The sequence below is a fragment of the Procambarus clarkii genome, chromosome 66, assembly GCF_040958095.1.
Source record: "Procambarus clarkii isolate CNS0578487 chromosome 66, FALCON_Pclarkii_2.0, whole genome shotgun sequence".
Taxonomy (NCBI): Eukaryota; Metazoa; Arthropoda; class Malacostraca; order Decapoda; family Cambaridae; genus Procambarus; species Procambarus clarkii.
The window spans coordinates 31,812,111-31,832,250 of record NC_091215.1 but is presented as its reverse complement, the minus strand read 5'-3'; the positions used below and the strand labels follow the sequence as shown (position 1 = coordinate 31,832,250).

The following is a 20,140-nucleotide window of genomic DNA, read 5'->3' as shown; positions in this document are numbered from 1 at the left end:
CATAGTACTAAGTGTGCAGTACAGTGTGTTTTTGTGTAAATAGTGTGTGAAATGGTACATATTGTAATTTTAGTGAATTTTTAACAAGTAATATTTCGACAATAAACATATATAGTGGACACATTACTGACACATGTATCACAGTTCTGTGGAACATTATGAACGTTCTACTGTATACATATTGTAAAGGACACAAATATGCATCATATACGATAAAGAAACAGATAAAACCGCATTGGAAATACATAAACAAATAATTGAAAATATATCTGTGGCAACACTCGGTGCTTGAATGGCCCACGCAACTGTATCTGGGCGACTCACGCATGGGCGTCCAGCCCCGAAGATGTCACAGAGCAACTTGTCTACGTCCCCACAGCCAAAATAAGTGGAATTTGGTATTTATTTTTACATAGAGATGTTCAGGGAAGGGAATTTATCATTTTACGAAGAAAAACAAATTTTTGGGGAACACTTTATTTCATGCGCACGGGGGGAATTTCACAATAAACTCAGCGCAGCATGGTGGTTAATCAGGTATCCTTTGGAGGTGCTTATCCAGTTCTCTCTTGGTCACTGTGAGGGGGTCGGACTGTTTTGCCCCCTATGTGTCGTGGAGGCATGTTGAACAGTCTCGGGCCTCTGATGTTGCTGGGGTTCTCTCTGAGAGACTAGGTTCTACTTTATCAATGTTCAGTTCCCTGCTTTTGCACCGCCCCTATGCTTGGTTTTTCCCGGCTTGCCAGGTTTCAGTTCCTGGTTTCCTGGCTTACCCTGCCAGTTGACATTTTCTGGATCTCGCGGTGCCACTTCTCACGAGTCTCTCATCAGAACCAGTGTCTCCGATCTCCTGACAAGCTTACTAGCATTGGGAAGTGTTTTGTATGGTAGACGTTCCTTCTCATTCCTTGCCGGCTTGGGTTCCGGCTCTGCTTGGTCGGTGGTCGCACCCGAGGTTTTCCCGCAGCTCCGCCTCTTACTATGCTTGATCGATCCATGGCAGTGCTGGTTCAGTTCTGCCTCGAGTATCTCACCTTCTGTTGGTGGTCAGGTGGCTTCGTTGATGGTGTCCCAACTGCATGCTTCGTCTTGGCGGCGGTGTGGGGTTTTCTTTGGTGGTCCTTCGTGTTTCTTTCTGTCCCTTCGTCAGTTTGCTATATTTTCTTGGCGTGGTCTGGTCCTTCTCCTGTGGAGGTTTAGGGCCGTCATTTTGTCACATACTGTCGCCTTGTCTCGTGCGGCTCTGGCGGAGCCGTTCCAGGTTGCTTCGGTTTTGGAAGTTGCCTCAGCAACGTCTCTGGCGTGGTTCATCTCTGGCCTGCTCTTGCGCCGCTTGAGCCGTCCTGGTTCTTGGATTGCGTGCTCTTTTCTCTTCTCCTCGGTTTGTGGTAGCCCCTTCGGTTCTGAGTGGTTTTCCGGGGCTCTTTTTCTTGTTGGCATTGGCCTCTGGGGGTCGGGTTGGAGTGCTTCATGCTCTCCTCTGGCGCCTGGGTTTCAGCTCTTGGTTCTCCTGATAGGTTTGTTCACTTGCGGCTGTCTCCTTCTTTTCTGGTGAAGACTGGCACGGCTGCTTTCTGGAGGGGTCCTTGGGTTGTTTGATGCTTGGTTGGTCTGGCCGGGAGTGCATCGTGTGTTGTGTTCGGTGGCGGCACTGCACCGTGCTTGGCGTGCCATGGCTGCCGTGACCGGGGTCACACTTTAGGTTGTTCCGAGTTCCCCTCTTCCCTGTTCCAGGGTGTAGTTCTCTCGGGTCATCCGTGGGGTGGTTCGGTCCTGCCAGTCTGCTGTCTGTCCCCGTGCCCACATCGTTTGTTGGTTGGCTCTGCGTTCCTTCGTTGATGTTCCTGGGCCTTGTCGGGCCTGTGTGGTCTTGGGTTGGCAATTGCAGTTTTTGTCTCCGCTTCACGTTGGGAGTGTACGTCTTCCGCCTGCCGGGTTAGGTCCCTCTTGTTTTCGTCTTTGAGTAGGTAGCTCCAGGGAGACGCTGGGGTTTCCTCCAGAAAACCAGTGTTGAATGTAATGAAATGCCATTTTCTGGGTGAGACCCGGAGGCTCCCCGGCAACCCTCCCTCCCCCCTGGTCGGCATTTTTTTGCATGTTTTGATGTCCAGCCTCAGAACTGAGAGGTAGATTGTCGGCGCGGGGGTCTAGGGCTCTCCCTTCCCCCTACCGGGGAGGGGGGAGCTGCGTAGACAGCAGCGCGGCGACGTGTGATGTCATACTCGTTTGTCCGTTTCTGTTTGTAGAGTTCTATCCACTTGTTCAGTTTATTGTCATAATTTTCACCAGAATAGAGGTTTGTTTTGGGACGCTTACCTTTCTGGGTGCCTGACCCGGTCGATGGCAGACATAGAATGCTGCCAACCACATGGGGGTTTCTATAGGCCATTGCTCCTCATGCTCTTCTGAGGGGGCCAGGTTCTGGCTCGTGGTCCCTGGTAGGCCCACAAAACTCCATACACATGACTGATGCCAATGTCTGACATTAGCATATCAGCCAGGATATCTCTGAAGAGCCTCCGGGTCTCACCCAGAAAATGGCGTTTCATTACATTCAACGCTGGTTTTATTTTTTTTACCTCTTTGGTTCGTGATTTCTTTCCAGGAGTGGGCAAACAGTGATGCCTTGCACTGAGATAGTGCCTCACATGCTTTCCACGCTTTTGCAAAATAGGTCAGATAACACGAATGTACCAAGGGAAGTGAAAAAAATTAGGAGAGAAAAAGTTGCCTCTAGTCTTAACAGTGCAGACGACAAAATTCAAGATGGCCGCCGGCAAGAGGAAAAACAGAGCTAGAGTTTGGCGGATTCACTGAAGAAAGCATTGATATAAGCAGTCTACATAACAAGTTGGCAAAATTAGATACCATAGTGGACTATCATGTAGAAATTATCAGTAAATTGAAACAAAGTAATGACCACTTGAGTAGCAAAGTTTTTGGTCTTGAGGGTTTAGTGAAAGACTTGTGCAAGGAGAAGAATCTATTGGAAACAAATTGCAAAGCATTGGAAGAGGAAAATAAACACTTAAAAATAGCTTAGGAAGAAGTTAAAGCAAATTTAAACATAAATGACTACAATAGCTTAGGTAAGGAAATCCAAAAGGAAAAATAGCCTTTGTCAGTACAGATGGAGGAAGTTACACAGGGAATAGAACAGTGCAAGAAAGATATGCAACTTACCTATGCACAAGTGGCCAAAGTGAAGGAAAAAGGAGAAGAAGCAGTAAAGGAAGCCAAACACTGCAGCAACCTGGATAAAACAAACATTAGGCTGGAAGTCAGAAAGGAACTGACATCAAATCCTAAATTGGTGGAAAACACAGTTGATCGAAGTAAGTCCCTGATAATCATTCTCAGTTGGATGATTATCTCATTCAGTTAGCTCTGCCGGACATATGGGCTCCTGGAGGTGGACCTCTTCGCATTGACGTGGTCGAGGCATCACTCAAACCCAAAGGCTTCCCGGCATCTCTCCCTCCCTCCGGTCGGCGGTTTTTAACGTGTTTTCGACATTCAGCCTCAGAACGGGTGTAGATAGCTGGCGTGGGGGTCTGGGGCTCCCCCTTCCCTCTCGTGGTAATTACCTAAGTGTAATTACCTGGTGGTGAGTGGTGAGGGGGGTAACTGTGCAGACAGGGCGCAGTGACGTGGTACCGTCATGCTCGTTTGCTCATTTTCATTTGGGGAGTTGTGTCCACTAGTTCAGCTTTTAGTAGTTATATTTTAACCAGAATAGGGATTTGTTTTGGGGTGCTTACCCTTCTTGGTGCCTGACTCAGTTGTCAGACATAGAATGCTTCCAACCACACTGGGGTTTCTGTAGGCCATTGTTCCTCGTGCCTCTGAGGAGGCCAGGTTCTGGCTCATGGTCCCCGGTATGCCTAGAACACCATGCGCATTGACTGATGCCAGGGTTTAATACATTCATATCAGCCCGGTTAGCTCCGGGGAGCCTCTGGGTCTCGCCCAGAAACTGCTGTTTCATTTCATCCAAACTTTTTTTTTATGTTACTTCTGGGGTGTATTATATACTATATATAGGGGTATTATATAATGGTATAGTATTTTTATACTATTTTTGGTGTCATGGGGTTACTATTATATTTTACTATTAGAAGCCCTTTAACAGAAAAGGGCTTGTTAGTGTAAACATATCTGATTTTGAAAATGTTATCACTTATAATTTTTTCAGATTAAATGCAAGCCACAGTGAAGATTCTGTCACCAAAGAATCATCAGATGCCGTCTTAACAAAGAAAAATTCTGATGGTATGTTACCAAGTATTAATTTGGATGTTTTAATAAAAATAAAAATAAATGATTCAGTAGCATATTAGAATATGCCTTCTCTTAATATGGAAAATATACATTTTAATTTTTATTTGATTCAGTTTATTCTTAATTACAGAGAAGCATGAGTAATTTTGCATGCTTATAAAGTTTGAACAAAAAGAATAATAAAATGGGAAATCAAGTCTTTGAAGAATATTTTTAAAACAAGTATATATATGTCATCTCCCAGTATACTGAATATTTAGGCTTCATATTTTTTATGATAAATTTTATATGTTTTTATTAAATTTGAGAGACTAAATGAGTGTTACATCACCAAGATGTGGGACACCCTGTCTGGTTTAACTGGTACAAGGACAACTAACAATACGTTTGGAACACTACAGCTCAGCTATTGGTATGCTGGCCAAACCATCACTGAAATAGTGCATGAGATGAGCTTAAATGGAAGCTCATCTTCAGTCTTCAAAGAGAACAGAAGGCAGACTAAATATGGGTATTGATCAAAGAGGAACATTTCTAGACCTGAGGATAGTGAAAAAGTTGAAGTATTACATGGTGAATACTCTGGTGATTTGAACTGAAGACTAGTGAAGATTTTAAGCTTTCCTGTTTTAGGTCAATCATCAAATTAAATCTACTGTACCATGGAAGGATTCTTTACCTGTAAAGGTTGAATTTTAGATTTATGCAGTCGTGATTGTGAGTTTTACATTTACATTGTCTTCCGTTATCTTATTAGTATTTACAGACAACACAATACTAGTAAATAAAGGAGACTGGACACAAGGTACCCGCTGGGAAGGAAACAGCGTCTGATGAACAAAAAAGAAAAAGACTTGGGAGGGTATGGGGAGGAGTCGTACGGTACATCATATCAGACCTATTTCCTGAAGCACACACATAGTTTACATCAGTGGCATGTGCAAGGTTGGCAAATATGTGGACTGCCTTCAAGAGTCTGCACAAGGAGGCATTCAGAGCACTATGCTTTATGCGCAGTAGACTAGTTTATAACTATACAGTATCAACATGGAATCCTCATCTTGTAATGATGATAGGAAAAGCTCTGAGGTTTGTACTCAGACTGGTTCCAGAGATGCAGTGAAGGAATTACAATGCTAGACTAAAGGAACTTTATCTCATGTCAAATAAGAGATGAAGTGATAGTCACCACATTAGAAAATACAGTACTTAGAGAAACTGACAAAGTAAAGTGAGTACCTAGACTGTGAAAATACAGATGGTCCTCAATAAGTTATAAAGGTACTTGAGATTTTTCTAATAGAGTATCAGGGTAGGGAAGCATTGGATTGAATTTGAGAGGCCGAGAGAAGATGGTGGAGGCCAAAACCGTCAGTAGTTTCAAAGCGTTGTATGACAAAGGGTCCTGGTAAGATGAGACACAATGAGCGTAGCTCTCATCCTATAACTACACTTAGGTAATTATATTTTGAAGGTTGAAAAAGAGGGAGCCATGCTAGAATAAATTAGTGGTTACTCTCGTACACTTTCCTATTTGTGGAAGCCACATGAACTAATCACTTGGCAATGGGCAAGTGATTACCTGGGTGAATGGGCGAAGTGATTACATCGGCAAGTGATTACCACAAATAGTTTACTGTATTACATAAACACTCTACTTTTCATAACATCTGCCCTTAAAATGGCTCCTGTCAACACTGCAAGAATCTTACCTATTCTTAATGATGCAAGTTTGAGGGTTAAGGTTTTCCATTGTTTGGGATTGGGAAGTCTGTTGAACTTATCGAGGTCTCCTTAGCCAATGACAGTCCTTCCTTAGGATATGACAGACAATAGTTTATTTACTAATAAGTGCTAAACCATTTACTGTTAGGTGAACAGCAGTATTGACCCAACTGTATCAACCACTGCACTACAGGACACTCACATGAGAGGTGCTCCAATTATATTAGTTAAGTAATTAGAAGGAAGAACTTGTGGGGGTTCTTCCTGGGTAACCTTCCCCAGAATAAAACCAGTAAAAAGCAGGGGTGCCATAGGCACAGTCAGAGAACACTGTATAAACATCAGAGGTCCACGGTTATTCAACATCCTCCCAGCGAGTATAAGAAATATTGCCGGAACAACCGTGGACGTCTTCAAGAGAAAACCGATAGTTTTCTTCAAGAAGTGCTGAGCCAACCGGGCTGTGGTGGATATGTGGGCCTTCTGGCCGCTCTAAGCAACAGCCTGTTGGACCAAGCTCTCACAAGTCAAGCCTGGCCCCTGGGCCAGGCTTGGGGAGTAGAAGAACTCTCAGCACTCCATCCAGGTACAATCCAGGTATTTCAAAGCCATCATCATTTCTTGAAACCATGTCCAAAATGCCATGGCTTCATTCAAGGATGTTGAAGTTTGAAGTACAGTTGAAGATAATCACATTGTTCAAGGAGCTAAGTAGGAACAAAGCAGTTGGTCCAGATTAAGTTTCACCTTGGCATATATTGAAGAAAATATATGCCAAGGTGAAACTTGGCATATATTTCCTTCAAAAAAGGAGAATGATAATAATTACATGATGGATAGAACAGCAGAAAATGCAACAGAACAGCAGAAGGAATTTTAACTAAATAAACAAGATTACAGTTTTCTTTAAGTTTATATATGGCAGATATCAGCAGTTAAACATGCTGGTCAGTAATTAATATTGTTTGAAAATAGCAAGACATAGGTTGACATATAGGAGGTAAGGTAGGTTACATGGAGTTTATTAAGTAGTACTTAGTTTTTCTCTTAAACTGGTTGAGAGAGGTACAGCCTTTGACATGATTGGGAAGGTCATTCCACACTCTGGGTCCCTTGATTTCCAGAGCATTTCTAGTTTGGTTAAGATGCACTCTTGGAAAATCAAATAGGTATTTGTTTCTAGTGTGGTGCCCATGGGTTCTGTTGCAACATTTAAGAAGCATTTAAGGTTAGGATTGGCATTACAGTTCAGAGTTTTTATATATAGAGTACACTTGAGAGGATGTGCAGTGACTTAATATCTAACATATTCAAAGATTACAGTCACAGTCTCCGTGGTGTAGTGGTAAGACACTCGCCTGGCGTTCCGCGAGCACTATGTCATGGGTTCGTATCCTGGCCGGGGAGGATTTACTGGGCGCAATTCCTTAACTGTAGCCTCTGTTTAACGCAACAGTAAAATGTGTACTTGGATGAAAAAACGATTCTTCGCGGCAGGGGATCGTATTCCAGGGTCCTGCCCGAAACGCTACGCGTACTAGTGGCTGTACAAGAATGTAACAACTCTTGTATATATCTCAAAAAAGAAAAAAAAAAATGTGAAAAGAACTTTTATGTGAAAAGACTTTAAAGCATTCCAGTGAAGAAAGAGAACCAATGGTGGTTCTGGATAGATTGAATACATGGATAGTGAAATATTAAAGAAGTTGTTCACAACCTTTGTGAGACCAAAATTGGAATACACAGTGATTGTAGGGTGCCATATCTCAAGAAGCACATCAATAATCTGGAAAAGGTGCAAAAACATGCATCTAAATGACATCTTGAACTGAAAAGCAAGAGGTACAAGGATAGGCTAGAGGTGTTAAATATACCACAGCTAGAAGATACTGTAGAAGAAAAAGAGGTGGGATGTTCACTACTTACAAATTAGTATGAGGAATCCACAAAAGTGAGAAAGAAGAATTCTTGGAATCTGCAACTTCAAGAACAAGAGGTCATAGACTTGTATTGATGAAACAAAGCTACCACCCACTAATTAGAAAGTTTACCATTGCAAACAGAGTGGTAGATGGTTGGAACGAGTTACGTGAGGTGGTGCTGGAGGTCAAAATCGTCTGTAGTTTCAAAGCATCATTTGACAAAGAGTACTGGGAAGATGGGACACAATGAGCATAGCTCTCATCCTATAATTATTTAGTAATTACCTTATTCACTTAGGTAATTACTAAATTCCTTGAGTGTAAGGAGATAGTCATGTCAGTGAGTAGTAGTAAAACTGTTTGTGATCAGATGTAACAAAATTATTAAAACTCTCCCCTTTTTTATTGGTAATAATAACACTTAAGATGTATGCTGACAGCATTGCTCCTGTGAATGCTATTTGTGATTTTTAATTTGTTTGGATTGGTCCTTCTGAAGGTGATATTGTTAAATACAAGCAGTCTTAGTAAATATCTGCAAAGAAATAACATGGACATTATCATTGCCAGGAGAAATGCGGACCTCCCTGTCAAGATCCTCGGCAATGTCGGAATAAGGATAACGTCTAGCGATTATTGACTTCAGCATCAATCATTGCTGAAAGATAAAAGTAAGAATAAAATCAATTATATTCGCATTCAAGAAAGCAAGAGCCTTGAAGTAAACCATCCCACAATTTACAAGTGCTCATAGGCAAATAAGTTGATACATCATGTGTAGGGAAGAGTCTGTACATTCCATAGAAAGGGAGGTCATGGGCAAGGTACCTCCAACCAAATGTTTTTGTCTTATACCCAATAGATAGCACATCAATGTGTCTTTGTGATAATGCCTTTGCGTGCATTTGCTTGGAGCTAATGTAGCTCCACTCGTAACTTTTATTTGTGCAAATATGTGTTTTGTGCATCTCTCATCAAATTTTTATATCTGCTGTAAGTTAGGGTATTATAAGTATGCCAGATATGTCTAGCATCAAGATTGCAATGAAACCTTAGAGCATAAGGGATATTAGTATTATTAACTTGAATAAATTTCATAGTAATTATTAAAATATTTAGTAAAAATACTAAAATTTCTATTGATTCCGATACCAATGGATGGGACTGATTGTAGTCTGACACACACTAAAACTCTCCAGTTTTAGTTACTACAGTAAGATGATATTTCTGGAAGTGCTCCTATGGTGGCTTCTTGATGAATACCTGAATAGCTCCACGCAATTTAATCAATGCCAGGACCTTGAGTCATTTCAAACATTGGGACCAGAGGCCAAAACCTGGCTAACTCTATAGAGGGGCAAGGAGCAGGAGATATGAGATCACCTCAACCAAGAGAAGGCCACGAGAAAGGTGGGCAGCCCAAAACAGGCAATTAGTAGGGTAAACAATGGTAGAAAAGGATAAAAATGAGACCCTAAAACCAAGTGAAGCATCTGGTCATGAAGCAGTTCACTTGTAAATTACATATGTGCTCCTCTGTGTGTCCACACCCCTGTCTTGCCCATCCATCAACTAGAAACCTCAGTAGTTTGCCTGGCACGTATAGTGTATGCAGTCAAGTTTAAGCTTATCATTCCCACCATCTCTTTGAATCCCAATTATTCATAAGAGTTGGTCATCCTGGATGCTGTTCTGTGCTACAATAGCCATTTACTTGTGTATCTGTCTGTATTTAAGTGTTTGCTTCATGATGCATGTTTTTAATTCCCTACCTATTGTGTGTCAACCCTGATTAACACTTTTACCCACTTTGCCCACGGACGACGCAGCATTGCGTCGTCTGTTTAGTAGACGGACTTCCATTAACGGCGCAGCATTGCGTTGTCGGTTGCGGCAAATTGTCAGCGGCTTCGGGAGGGGTGCGCCATGGTTTTGGACATTACAGCATATGCATATACAGTACTCCTGTAGGGAATTTCATTGCGAACACAATGATACCAAAATGAAAGACCTAGGACCAGAAATAAGGTAACAAAGTTGAAAAGAGTACTGTATACCATTTCTTTGTTCATTATTAGCGCTCACTGGTGTAATGCTCCGTCACTTTCTCTGTTTGCTGTGGGTGGTACGTCGGGCTTTTGGACTTTATATATGCATATAGTCCTGTAGGAAATTCTATTGCGAACACAATATCAAAATGAAAGACCTAGGACGAGAATTGAGATGTCCAAAGTGAAGAGAGTGTACACATTTTATTGCTCTTGCGCACTCCCGGGTAACATGCTCTCACTTTCTCGCCGGGCTTTTGGGCTTTATATGCATTTAGTCCTGTAGAGAATTCTATTGCGAACACATTGATACCAATTTGAAAACCTAGGAAGAGAATTGAGATGACAAAGTTGAAAAGAGTATACACTTTTCAGTATTACCACAGTCTCCAAAGGAAGGCCGGGCCCTCTTTTCCGGGTAACAGTGGCCTGCTTTCATCATGTTGGCGCATGGAGCGCGCCACGGTTTTTGACATTATATGCATATACTCCTGTTGGGGATTCTATTGCGAACACATTGATACCAAAATGAAAGACCTAGGACGAGAATTGAGGTAACCAAAGTGAAAAGAGTGTACACATTTTATTGCTCTTGCACGCTCCTGGGTAACTCGTTCTCACTTTCTCTGTTTGCTGCAGGTGGTAAGCCGGGCTTTTGGAGTTTATAGGCATTTACTCCTCTAGAGAATTCTATTGCGAATACATTGATACCAAATTTAATATCTTAGGACAAGAATTGAGGTGACAAAATTGAAAAGAATATACACTTTTCAGAATTACCGTGTGCTCCCGTGAAATGCCCAAACCCACCTGGGATAGTGTAGCGCTCGTGCGCCCAAAGTGCGAAAGTTATAAGTATGTACCTTGAAGTGCATGTACCTAGAGTGATAATATCTGGGTGTTTGCTGGTGTTACCCCTGCCTAACCAGTTTCCTTCTCTGGTGGGTTTGTGTGGCTGCCTTTGAGAGGCCGGCATCATTTGAATGGTGCCTCACTCTTTGCCATGCGGGAGTCTTTGACTACTCTGCATGGCTTCATAGTTCGGGCAATCTGAGTTTTGTTTAAAGGGTCACACAGGGTGTGACCCTTAAAACTATCCTTCTGTGCTCATTACATTGTGCACTACTCACATCCTTAACAGCTGCCTGTGCTTATACACCTGATTTCAGTGTTTATATTTGGCAAGTGGCCCCTGCACCTTGTGTTTCCTGCTTGGTCTATCCTTTGGGACTCAGTAAGCCCTTTGTAGATTTAATTTTTTTTTTTACTCAACACTTTGATTCTGCCCTCGCTGGGTGTGAGTTTTGTAGGATGGCCACTCGTTCTCTTGGTGTTCTGTTGACTGACTGTTACTACCTCTGCTACATCACATGCAACATCTGTGACATTTGCTATCATAGCATCTCTGTTCCTTGTTCAGCTCCCATCCTAGAAAATGGGGTTTTCATCATGTGGGGGGAAGGGGTTTCTGTGTTCCTCCTCCTTCCTCCCTCCCTTCCCCTCCCCTATTCTCAGCTCCCCTCCCCTCCTCTCCCCTCTGTTCAAATTCCTTCCTTCCTTCCCCTCCCTCCTTCCTTCTCTCCTTCCTTCCTTTCCTTCTTCCTTCCTTCCTTCTTTCTTTCTTTTCATCTTTCCTTCTTTCTTTTTTTTTCCTTTTTTCAACTTTCTTTCTTTCTTTTTCTTTTTTCTTTCTCTTTCTTTCATTTTCTTACTTTTTCTTTCTTTCTCTCTTTCTATTTCTTTCTTTCTCTTTCTCTTACTTTTTTCTCTTTCTTTCATTCTCTTTCTTTCTTTTTCTTTCTTTTTCTTTTTTTCTTTCTTTTTCTTTCTTTTTTCTTTTTCTTTTTTTCTTTCTGTCTTTCTCATTTTCTTTCTTTCTTTTTTCTTTCTTTCGTCCTGTCTTTCTTTCTTTCTTTCTTTCTTTCTTAATTTTTTCTTTCTTCCTTTCTTCCCTTCTTTCTTTCTTTTTTTCTTTCTTCCCTTCTCTTTCTTTCTTTCTTATTTCTGTCTTTCTTTCTGTCCTTTCTTTCTTCCTTCCTTCCTTCCTTCCTTCCTTCCTTCCTTCCTTCCTTCCTTCCTTCCTTCCTTCCTTCCTTCCTTCCTTCCTTCCTTCCTTCCTTCCTTTCCCTTCCTTTCTTTTTCTATTTCCTTTTCTCTTTCTCTTCCTTTCTTTCTTTCCTCTTTCTTTCTCATTCTTTCTTTTTTCTTTCTTTCTTTCTGTCTATCTATCTAATCTATCTATCTATCTATCTATCTATCCTTTCTTTCTTTCTTTCTTTCTTTCTCTTTCTTTCTTTCTCTCTTTCTCTCTTTCTCTTTCTTTCTCTCTTTCTTTCTCTCTTTCTTTCTCTCTTTCTCTCTTTCTTTCTTTCTTTCTTTCCCTTTCTTTCTTTCCCTTCCTTTCCCTTTCTTTCTTTCCTTTCTTTTTTTATTTCTTTTCCTCTTTCTTGCCGGTAGTAGTGTGTATTTGGTCACTTTAACATCCTTCTTGCTGGGTCTGCCCTTGCTAGTGTTAATTTATCAGGGGTAAAGGGCTGACAGGCAGTGACTGCTGTTGAGTGGCTGTGTTATTGGGTTTTATCTGATTTGAAATTCAAGAGTCGGTTATATTCTCGGGACAAATGGGGGGAGACCTTTAACAAGCCACCGGCTTCCTGTTATTGCCAAGGCTACTAGAGTGTTAGTGGCTCTCAGGTAAATTTAGGTAAATATTATGTTGTGTGTCAGGAGAGTGGTTGTGGTCTTTTCCCAGCTTCCCATCTTCTTTGGATGCGAGTTTGGGGTTTGGTTATTGTTTTGTCGGCTGTTCCAGGGGTCTTTCCCTTCCACATTTGATAGCAGAAGTATTTAGCTGATTTTTCCACTGAAGTTCAGTGCCTTCTTTTTCTCTGAACAGTGTAGTTTAAGGCTTGGTTTCCTTCCCTCATGGGAGACAATTGTGTGTATACAGTCTGCCGTGGTTTATGGCTGTGCTTTGAGAGGCTTTGTTCATTGAGTTTTCAAAGCCAGGGAAGGAACTCAGGGCAGGTTCAATAATAATGATGATGATATTATTATTATTATTATTATTATTATTATTATTATTATTATTATTATTATTAATAATAATGAGAAAATCCAAAGGAGCCGTGATGAGGATTCGAACATATGCGCTGGGTATTCCCAGATGCACGCTCTAAACGACTATGCCATGACATGGTAAAAGAATTGCAACCTGGGGTACCACTGCAGCATTGAGAATTCTCAAGGCTTACACTGAAGCTGAACCAGGGTATCACAAAATTCCCCATGCACTCTGGCTCTGTTGTCCAGTAATTCTACCTCTGATGCCCCTCCTTTAACACACACAAATCACATTATTGTGATATATCATTGAGACGATCCAAAGGAGCCGTGATAAGGACTTGAACCTATGTGCTGGGGTCTTCCCAGATGCATGTTCTAGACCATGTCGTGGCATAGTTGTTTAGAGCAGGCATCTGGGAATACCCAGTGCATAGGTTCGAATCCTCATCACGGCGCCTAGAGATTTTCTCATTGATATATGATGATAATGTGATTTATCTGTGTATTGAAAGAGAGGCATCAGAGGTACAATTACTGGACGACAGAGCCAGAGTGCATGTAGAAATTGTGTGAAACCCATGTTCAGCTTTAGTGGAAGCCTAGAGAATCCTCAAGGGTGCAGTTGTACCCCAGGTTGAAATTCTTTTACCATGTCGTGATTTTACCATAAAGTGATTTCTCTGTGTAATACAGTATTAATAATAATAATAATAATAATAATAATAATAATAATAATAATAATGCACCAATACACAGAAATCACAGTAACGTGATATATTTACCTGAGATCCACTATCTCTTGTGGCCTCGACAAGGACAGGAAGCCGGCGGCTTGTCAAAGGTTCCCTCCCCCCATTTACCTTGATGATCTTTTCCAGATATATGTTGAAATTCAGCACAGTTTTGGCAGTTACGGCATCAGTGGGAAGGTGGTTCCATGGGTTAATAACCCTGTGCATGAAAAAGCATCGCCTGTTCTCAGTCCTACATTGTGGCTTGTTGAGCTTGAAACCGTTGCTCCTTGTTTGTGTTACTTCTGACTTTCTAAAGAAACTATCTGGATTAACATCCTCTAATTTGTTCAGTGTTTTAAAAGTTTCATTGAGATCTGCCCTATCATGTCCTGGTTTAGTGCCAGGTCTAGTTTAGTGCCCTTTTGTATACTGTAAGTCATAATCAATGATGTCCATCATGGATTTATACATTTTCCAGAGGTTCCTCTTGGTTACCAATGCTCGTTTTACGACCTGTGTCATCCATTGAGTTCCCTATCATGTTTTCTTTTCAGCACATATTTTTGAACGAGTTCCGTGACGGCCCTCTTGAAATTTTGCCATGATTGTTCCGTGCCATATTTGCCCATCAGCTTCCTCCAAGAGATGGTTTGCATTTCCTCTCTCTTTCCTTGATAGTTCCCTTGCTGGTAATCTAGAAATTGATCACCTTTGGCCTTTATGTGGGTTTTGATATTTGTAGTCCATCTTAAAATATGGTGATTACACAAGGGAGGGTTAGCTTTTTCTCCACATAAATTTGATCGATCATACCCTATTCTGTAGTCAGCACAAGAACATGTATACTGTTACCACATGTGGGCTTTACCACATGTTGTATGAGAAAAGTTCTGCACAAGGTCGAGAAATTGTTCACCTTCTGCTTGTGACGTTAGGTTGATCCAATCTATGGTTTCGTGGTTCAAGTCCCCCATTATTAGGACTTTATCAGTGAAAAAATCCACAGGAGATGTGATGAGGATTCGAACTTATGTGCTGGGTATTCCCAAACATACGCTCTAAACGACTAGGTTGTCTAGTAGTCTAGATGACTCCTAGTCGTCTAGAGCATGTGTCTGGGAATATCCAGCGCATAGGTTCGAGTCCTCAGTATTGCTCCTGTGGATTTTCTCGGTAATAATAATAATAATAATAATAATAATAATAATAATAATAATACAAAATAATAATAATATAGTACAGTAATACAGTTTTGGAATGCCCTTTCCACTGCTTGATCCTTTGTCCTTTTGTTGGATGAGGGGGAATTTGCTTTTTGTTTGTTTTTTCTTTCTTTTCTGGGTTTTTCTAATGGACAGTGTTGCCTTTTGGTAGAGCGCCCACTTTTTACTGGCATGGGGTGGTGGTGGCTTTTTCTATTCATTGCAGTGATGCAGTGCAGGGGTTTATAGTCATTTTCTGGTACAATATTAATAAATGTCTTATTTACTACTTTAGTGAACATCATGAAAGTTTAATTGGGTTTATATGTGCATTCCCAAATGAAGAAAAACAATTAAATTGAGCCTGTAAATTGTGAATGGGACTTAATTTGTTGGAAAGTGAATTAGCAACTTTGGTTATGATGAATTTCAAATAGGCCCTCTATGAAAGTTTTCAGTGGGAAGAGAGAACACTTTCATATTCCCTACCTAGAACAATGAAGCCTCTGTCCCAAAAGAAAATATAATTATACAGAAATATGAAGAAAATCACAAATGTTAGCCAATTCTCTGCTACAATTTGGGATGAAAACATTGCCAGAAGTTGAATTGAACATTATTTATGTATATTATTTTTAAACTCCATACATTTGGATTTAGATGCATTTTCCATATAGTAATTATGTTGCCTTATATGAATAAAGTAAAGGTTTTCCATGTCCCCGTTTCCCTGTCCCTCGCCAAACACCAAAAAGAAGTTGGAGCCATATACCTATGACAGTATTGTTTTGCAAAAGCAGAAAGTTGTGACTTGTGAAAGTCTCTGGAAGGCCTTTCTTCCCCATATAGCCCTAAGTTTGCTTCTTATGAATTCCCAAAGCATAATATATCTCTTCTGCAAATTGAGTAACTACTGTATCTGTTTTGTCCATGTGTAGCCATGTGAACTACTGCTGAATCTTAGTACTGTATTTAGCAGCTACCTGTCTGACAAGAAACCTTTCATCCATGCTAGTATTAATCCCTTTACTCCTACAGTTTGTACTAATTTCTACATTAGTCTTTCTGGGAAATTCCATCAAATTTGTCTCTAAATCCAGATATATAGAATCATCCAATTTATCTCTGTATCATAACATTTCAGGGGGTACAATATACAAACTTTGTAAATTTCCCATGCAAGACTTCTTTAACCTGAAATGAAATTGGTTTATATTTATGAAATTATAGTGTTCAGCTGTTACAAACATTTAGGAATAATGGCTCTGTTGTTCTGGGATGCAGCGTTCAGCAGCAACTGATCAATGGCACTGGGGCTGCCAAACCTTAGGAAACTGCACAAGGCCTCTGAAACCTGCCTGAGCCAAGACCAGAATCTGGCTCTCTGAGGCAAAAGGGATGTTTGAGGACAGAGAAAAACCCATTAGAAATTATAGTGTTTCAAAACAAATAACTGCTTAAAGGGAAATTTATAATCCTGATGAGAACAAATCAATCATTGCTGCTGGGTAAGTTGCCCTGCTGTAACACTGCGACCAGATGGAAGGTCAGGTCACCCCGGGGTTCCTGCCAGACAGCTACTTTATTCACTCGCCTGGTTTAGCCAGAGTCACGCCTCTTTGCCGAGCCCACATACAGCTTCGTGCTTTCCAATAAGTGGTGTTGGCTTTCCTTGGAATTTTTCATTCCATGCGGAATTCATATTTTATTTTTAGGTTTTATTTTGTGCTTCACAAGTGTGTTTTGTGCCAGTGCCACCCATCTTGTATGTCCCCTGCATTTACATTTCATACTGGCTGTGTATTAGCTACATCCTTCTTGGTAGCTGCTAGAATGTCTCTTGGCCCACCTTATTTATCTTCCCTGAGAACAATGGTTTTACTCCTCTGTGAATTGTGACTAAATCTGTACTACATTGATAGTATATACTGCTTTAAGGATACTTGTCCCTTAAATTGTATTACCAGTACATTGACAGTATATACTGCTTTAAGGATACTTGGCCTTTAATCTGCACTACATTGACAGTATTGCATATATTTAGCACAAGAATGTATTTAGTACAATCGAGACTTCTGGGTTCAAATCTCGGGTGGGACAAACGGTTGGGCACATTTTCTTTCACCTAATGCATTTGTTCACCTAGCAGTGAGTAGATACTCAAGAGTGAGTCAGCCTGTTGTGGGGGGGGTGTCATCCTGGGCAGGGTCAGTAATTCGGCCGGCGGGGGGGGGGGGGGGGGGGCCTCGATAAAAGCCAAATATGTATGAATACACTCTGGCTTCCTGTCCCCCTGACACAATCAATTAATTATTATACTGCTTTAAGGATACTTGTCCCTTAATCTGTACTATGTTAACAATATACAGTATACTGCTTTAAGGATACTTGTCCCTTAATCTGTACTACATTGACAGTATATACACTACTTTAAGGATACTTGTCCCTTGAACGGCATGAAATACTTATCAGTCATAGCCTTCTGCATCAGTACATAAAAAGCTTCAAAATTGTTCAGGTCAGTGAAACTGTGCCTCAATTTCTGCAGTGCCTGCAATTTCTGCAAGGATAACTTTCTGTTGTTATCCTTGAGGAGAACGTGTAGAAATCTGTCATGAGGCATGAACTTAAACATAGGAATCAGAATGTTGCTACCGTATCTTTGTTCCTATAATTGTGAATTGCATACGTCTTGGTTTGAGCCATCACCACTGAATCAGCCAGGAAAGTATCCTTTTCATTCACACTGTGTCCTCCATCAGTGCTAACTAGAAAAAGGGGGAGAAAATACTTGGGTTCCATCTCTGATGCTGCTCACCTGTTCATTGCCCTCTCAAGGTGTTCTATCAGTACTCATCAAGGTACACTTTAAAATTTATTTCATACTGTTCTTCATCTGTAAGGAATTGACAGGGTGGATAAAGACAAACTAATTAGCATGGGTTGAACAAGAACAAAGGAACATGGGTGGAATCTTGGTACTGTACTCAGATGAGCCACAGAGATATTAGAAAGAATTTTTTCAGTGTCAGGGTATTTAGCAAATGGAATGCACTAGGCAGTGATGTGGTGGAGGTAGACTCTGTACACAGTAGGTGTTTAACTCAGGAAAGTGTAAAGTAATGAAATTAGGCAAAGGGAGCAGAAGGCCGAATAGAAGGTACCATCTGGGAGGTGAAATCCTGCAAGAGTCAAATAGAGAGATCTGGGGGTTGATATCACATTGAACCTGTCCCCAGAACCCCACATCAAAAGGATATCATCAGCAGCATATGCTAGATTAGCCAACATAAGAACTGCCTTTAGAACTTGTGTACAGAATCGTTCAGGACCTTGTCTTCTGTCCTCTGTCTTCTCTGACTTCTGTCTTGCAGGGATGTGAGGTTTAGCACACATAGCCTTTCCTCATAACTCATACCTCTCAGTTCTGTGACTAGTCTAGTGGCATACTTCTGAATCTTCCATAACTTTGTCTTGTGTTTAACTAGGTATGGACTCCAGGCTAAATGCATCTACTTTGACCATGATCACATTTGTCAGTACTCCTTTAATTAAGCAGCTAGATCAGGAGTTTTAGTGTGAACTTCATGGGTAAAGTGGCTACACATACACCAACATGGAGGAAATTTTGCCATTTCTTCTGCCTGGCCTACCACACGAATCTTGAGAAAGATTCATAATGATGTCTTTACCACCCGCCCCGCTGTGACTGGCATGTCCCTTACTACCAGTTACGCACTATCACCAATCACACTAATAATACATTTACTATAACATCACACTTAATAAATCCATAAGTGTGAATTATTTTCATCGGATTCACAAACCTATGACACATAATGTGAGATTTTTGGTGCCCCTATTGAAGTGATTTCAATGTGTAATTACCTAAGTGTAGTTACAGGATGAGAGGTATGCTCGTGGTGTCTCATCTTCCCAGCACTCTTTATCAAATAAAGCTTTGAAACAACTGATGGTTTTGGCTTTCACCATATTCTCACCTAACTTGTTCCAACCGTCTACCACTCTTCTCGCAAAAGTGAAATTTTTAATGTTCTTTCGGTAGCTTTGCTTAGTAAATTTAAATCTATGACCTTTTGTTCTTCAAGTTCCAGGCTTCAAAAATTTTTCCATATCAGTTTTATCGATTCCTGTTGCTATTTTGTACGTTATCACATCACCTCTTTTTCTTCTGTCTTCTAGCTTTGGCATATTTAACACCTCCGACTTCTCCTCATAGCCCTTGTCTTTTAGTTTTGGAACACATTTTGATGTGTGTCTTTGCACCTTTTCCGGTTTGTTGATGTGCTTCTGAAGATATGGGCACCATACAACTGCTGGGTATTTCAACTTTGGTCTCAAAGCTTGTAAACTGTTTTGCAATTCATGTACTGTATTTAAAAGCAATTCTGTAATTGGAAAACATGGCATAGGCTCTTCGCACAATGTTCATTATATGGTCCTCAGGTGACAGTTTTCTGTCTAGAACCATCCCTAGATCTCTTTCCTAACCTTTTTTAATTCTTTAAAAATTCTTTACAACATTTTAAAATAATTTGTAGGTTGTGTGTGGCCTATTATCTCCTATTCCACATACCATAACGTGACATTTATTCACATTAAGTTCCATTTCCCAAGTGTTGCTGCATACAATTATTTTGTCCAGGTTTTCTTGAAGGGGCATGAATTATCTAAGTATTTTATCTTTCTAGTATCTTAGCATCATCAGCAAATATATTCACATATCTGTATTCCATCTGGTAGATCATTTATGTAGACAATGAACATTACTGGTGCAAGAACTGAAAGCTGTAATACTCCACTAGGGACAGTTCTCCAGTCTGATACATTGTCACATAATTTTTCACCCATGTTAGAAGCCTCCCTGTCACTCCTCCAGTATGTTCCAGTTTCCTGAACAACCTCTTATGTGGGACTCTGCCGAAAGCTTTTTTTTAGGTTTAGATAAATGCAGTGAGCCCAACCATCTCATCTTAAGCAGACACGACTTTCCATACAAAGGAAAAATAATTAATCAGGGAGATTGTAGAAATCGAGCAGAGACTGAAGCATTCATATCAGATTGAAGAAAGGCAACTAGAACAGAAAGCAATTCAAGAAATAAAGAAAACCCAAAATATTTCTTCACATATGCAAAATCA

At 40.7% G+C, this 20,140-nt stretch overlaps 1 protein-coding gene across 1 annotated transcript in view; it reads left to right on the top strand.

Moving 5' to 3' along the window:
* The window catches only part of LOC123769352 (uncharacterized), a 198,534-nt gene that overhangs the window by 19,360 nt on the left and 159,034 nt on the right, over positions 1 to 20,140 (top strand). Inside the window, exon 3 of the mRNA XM_069310188.1 lies at positions 4,196 to 4,272. Coding sequence (XP_069166289.1) covers positions 4,196 to 4,272 — 77 coding nt within the window. The remainder of the gene's footprint in view (positions 1 to 4,195; positions 4,273 to 20,140) is intronic.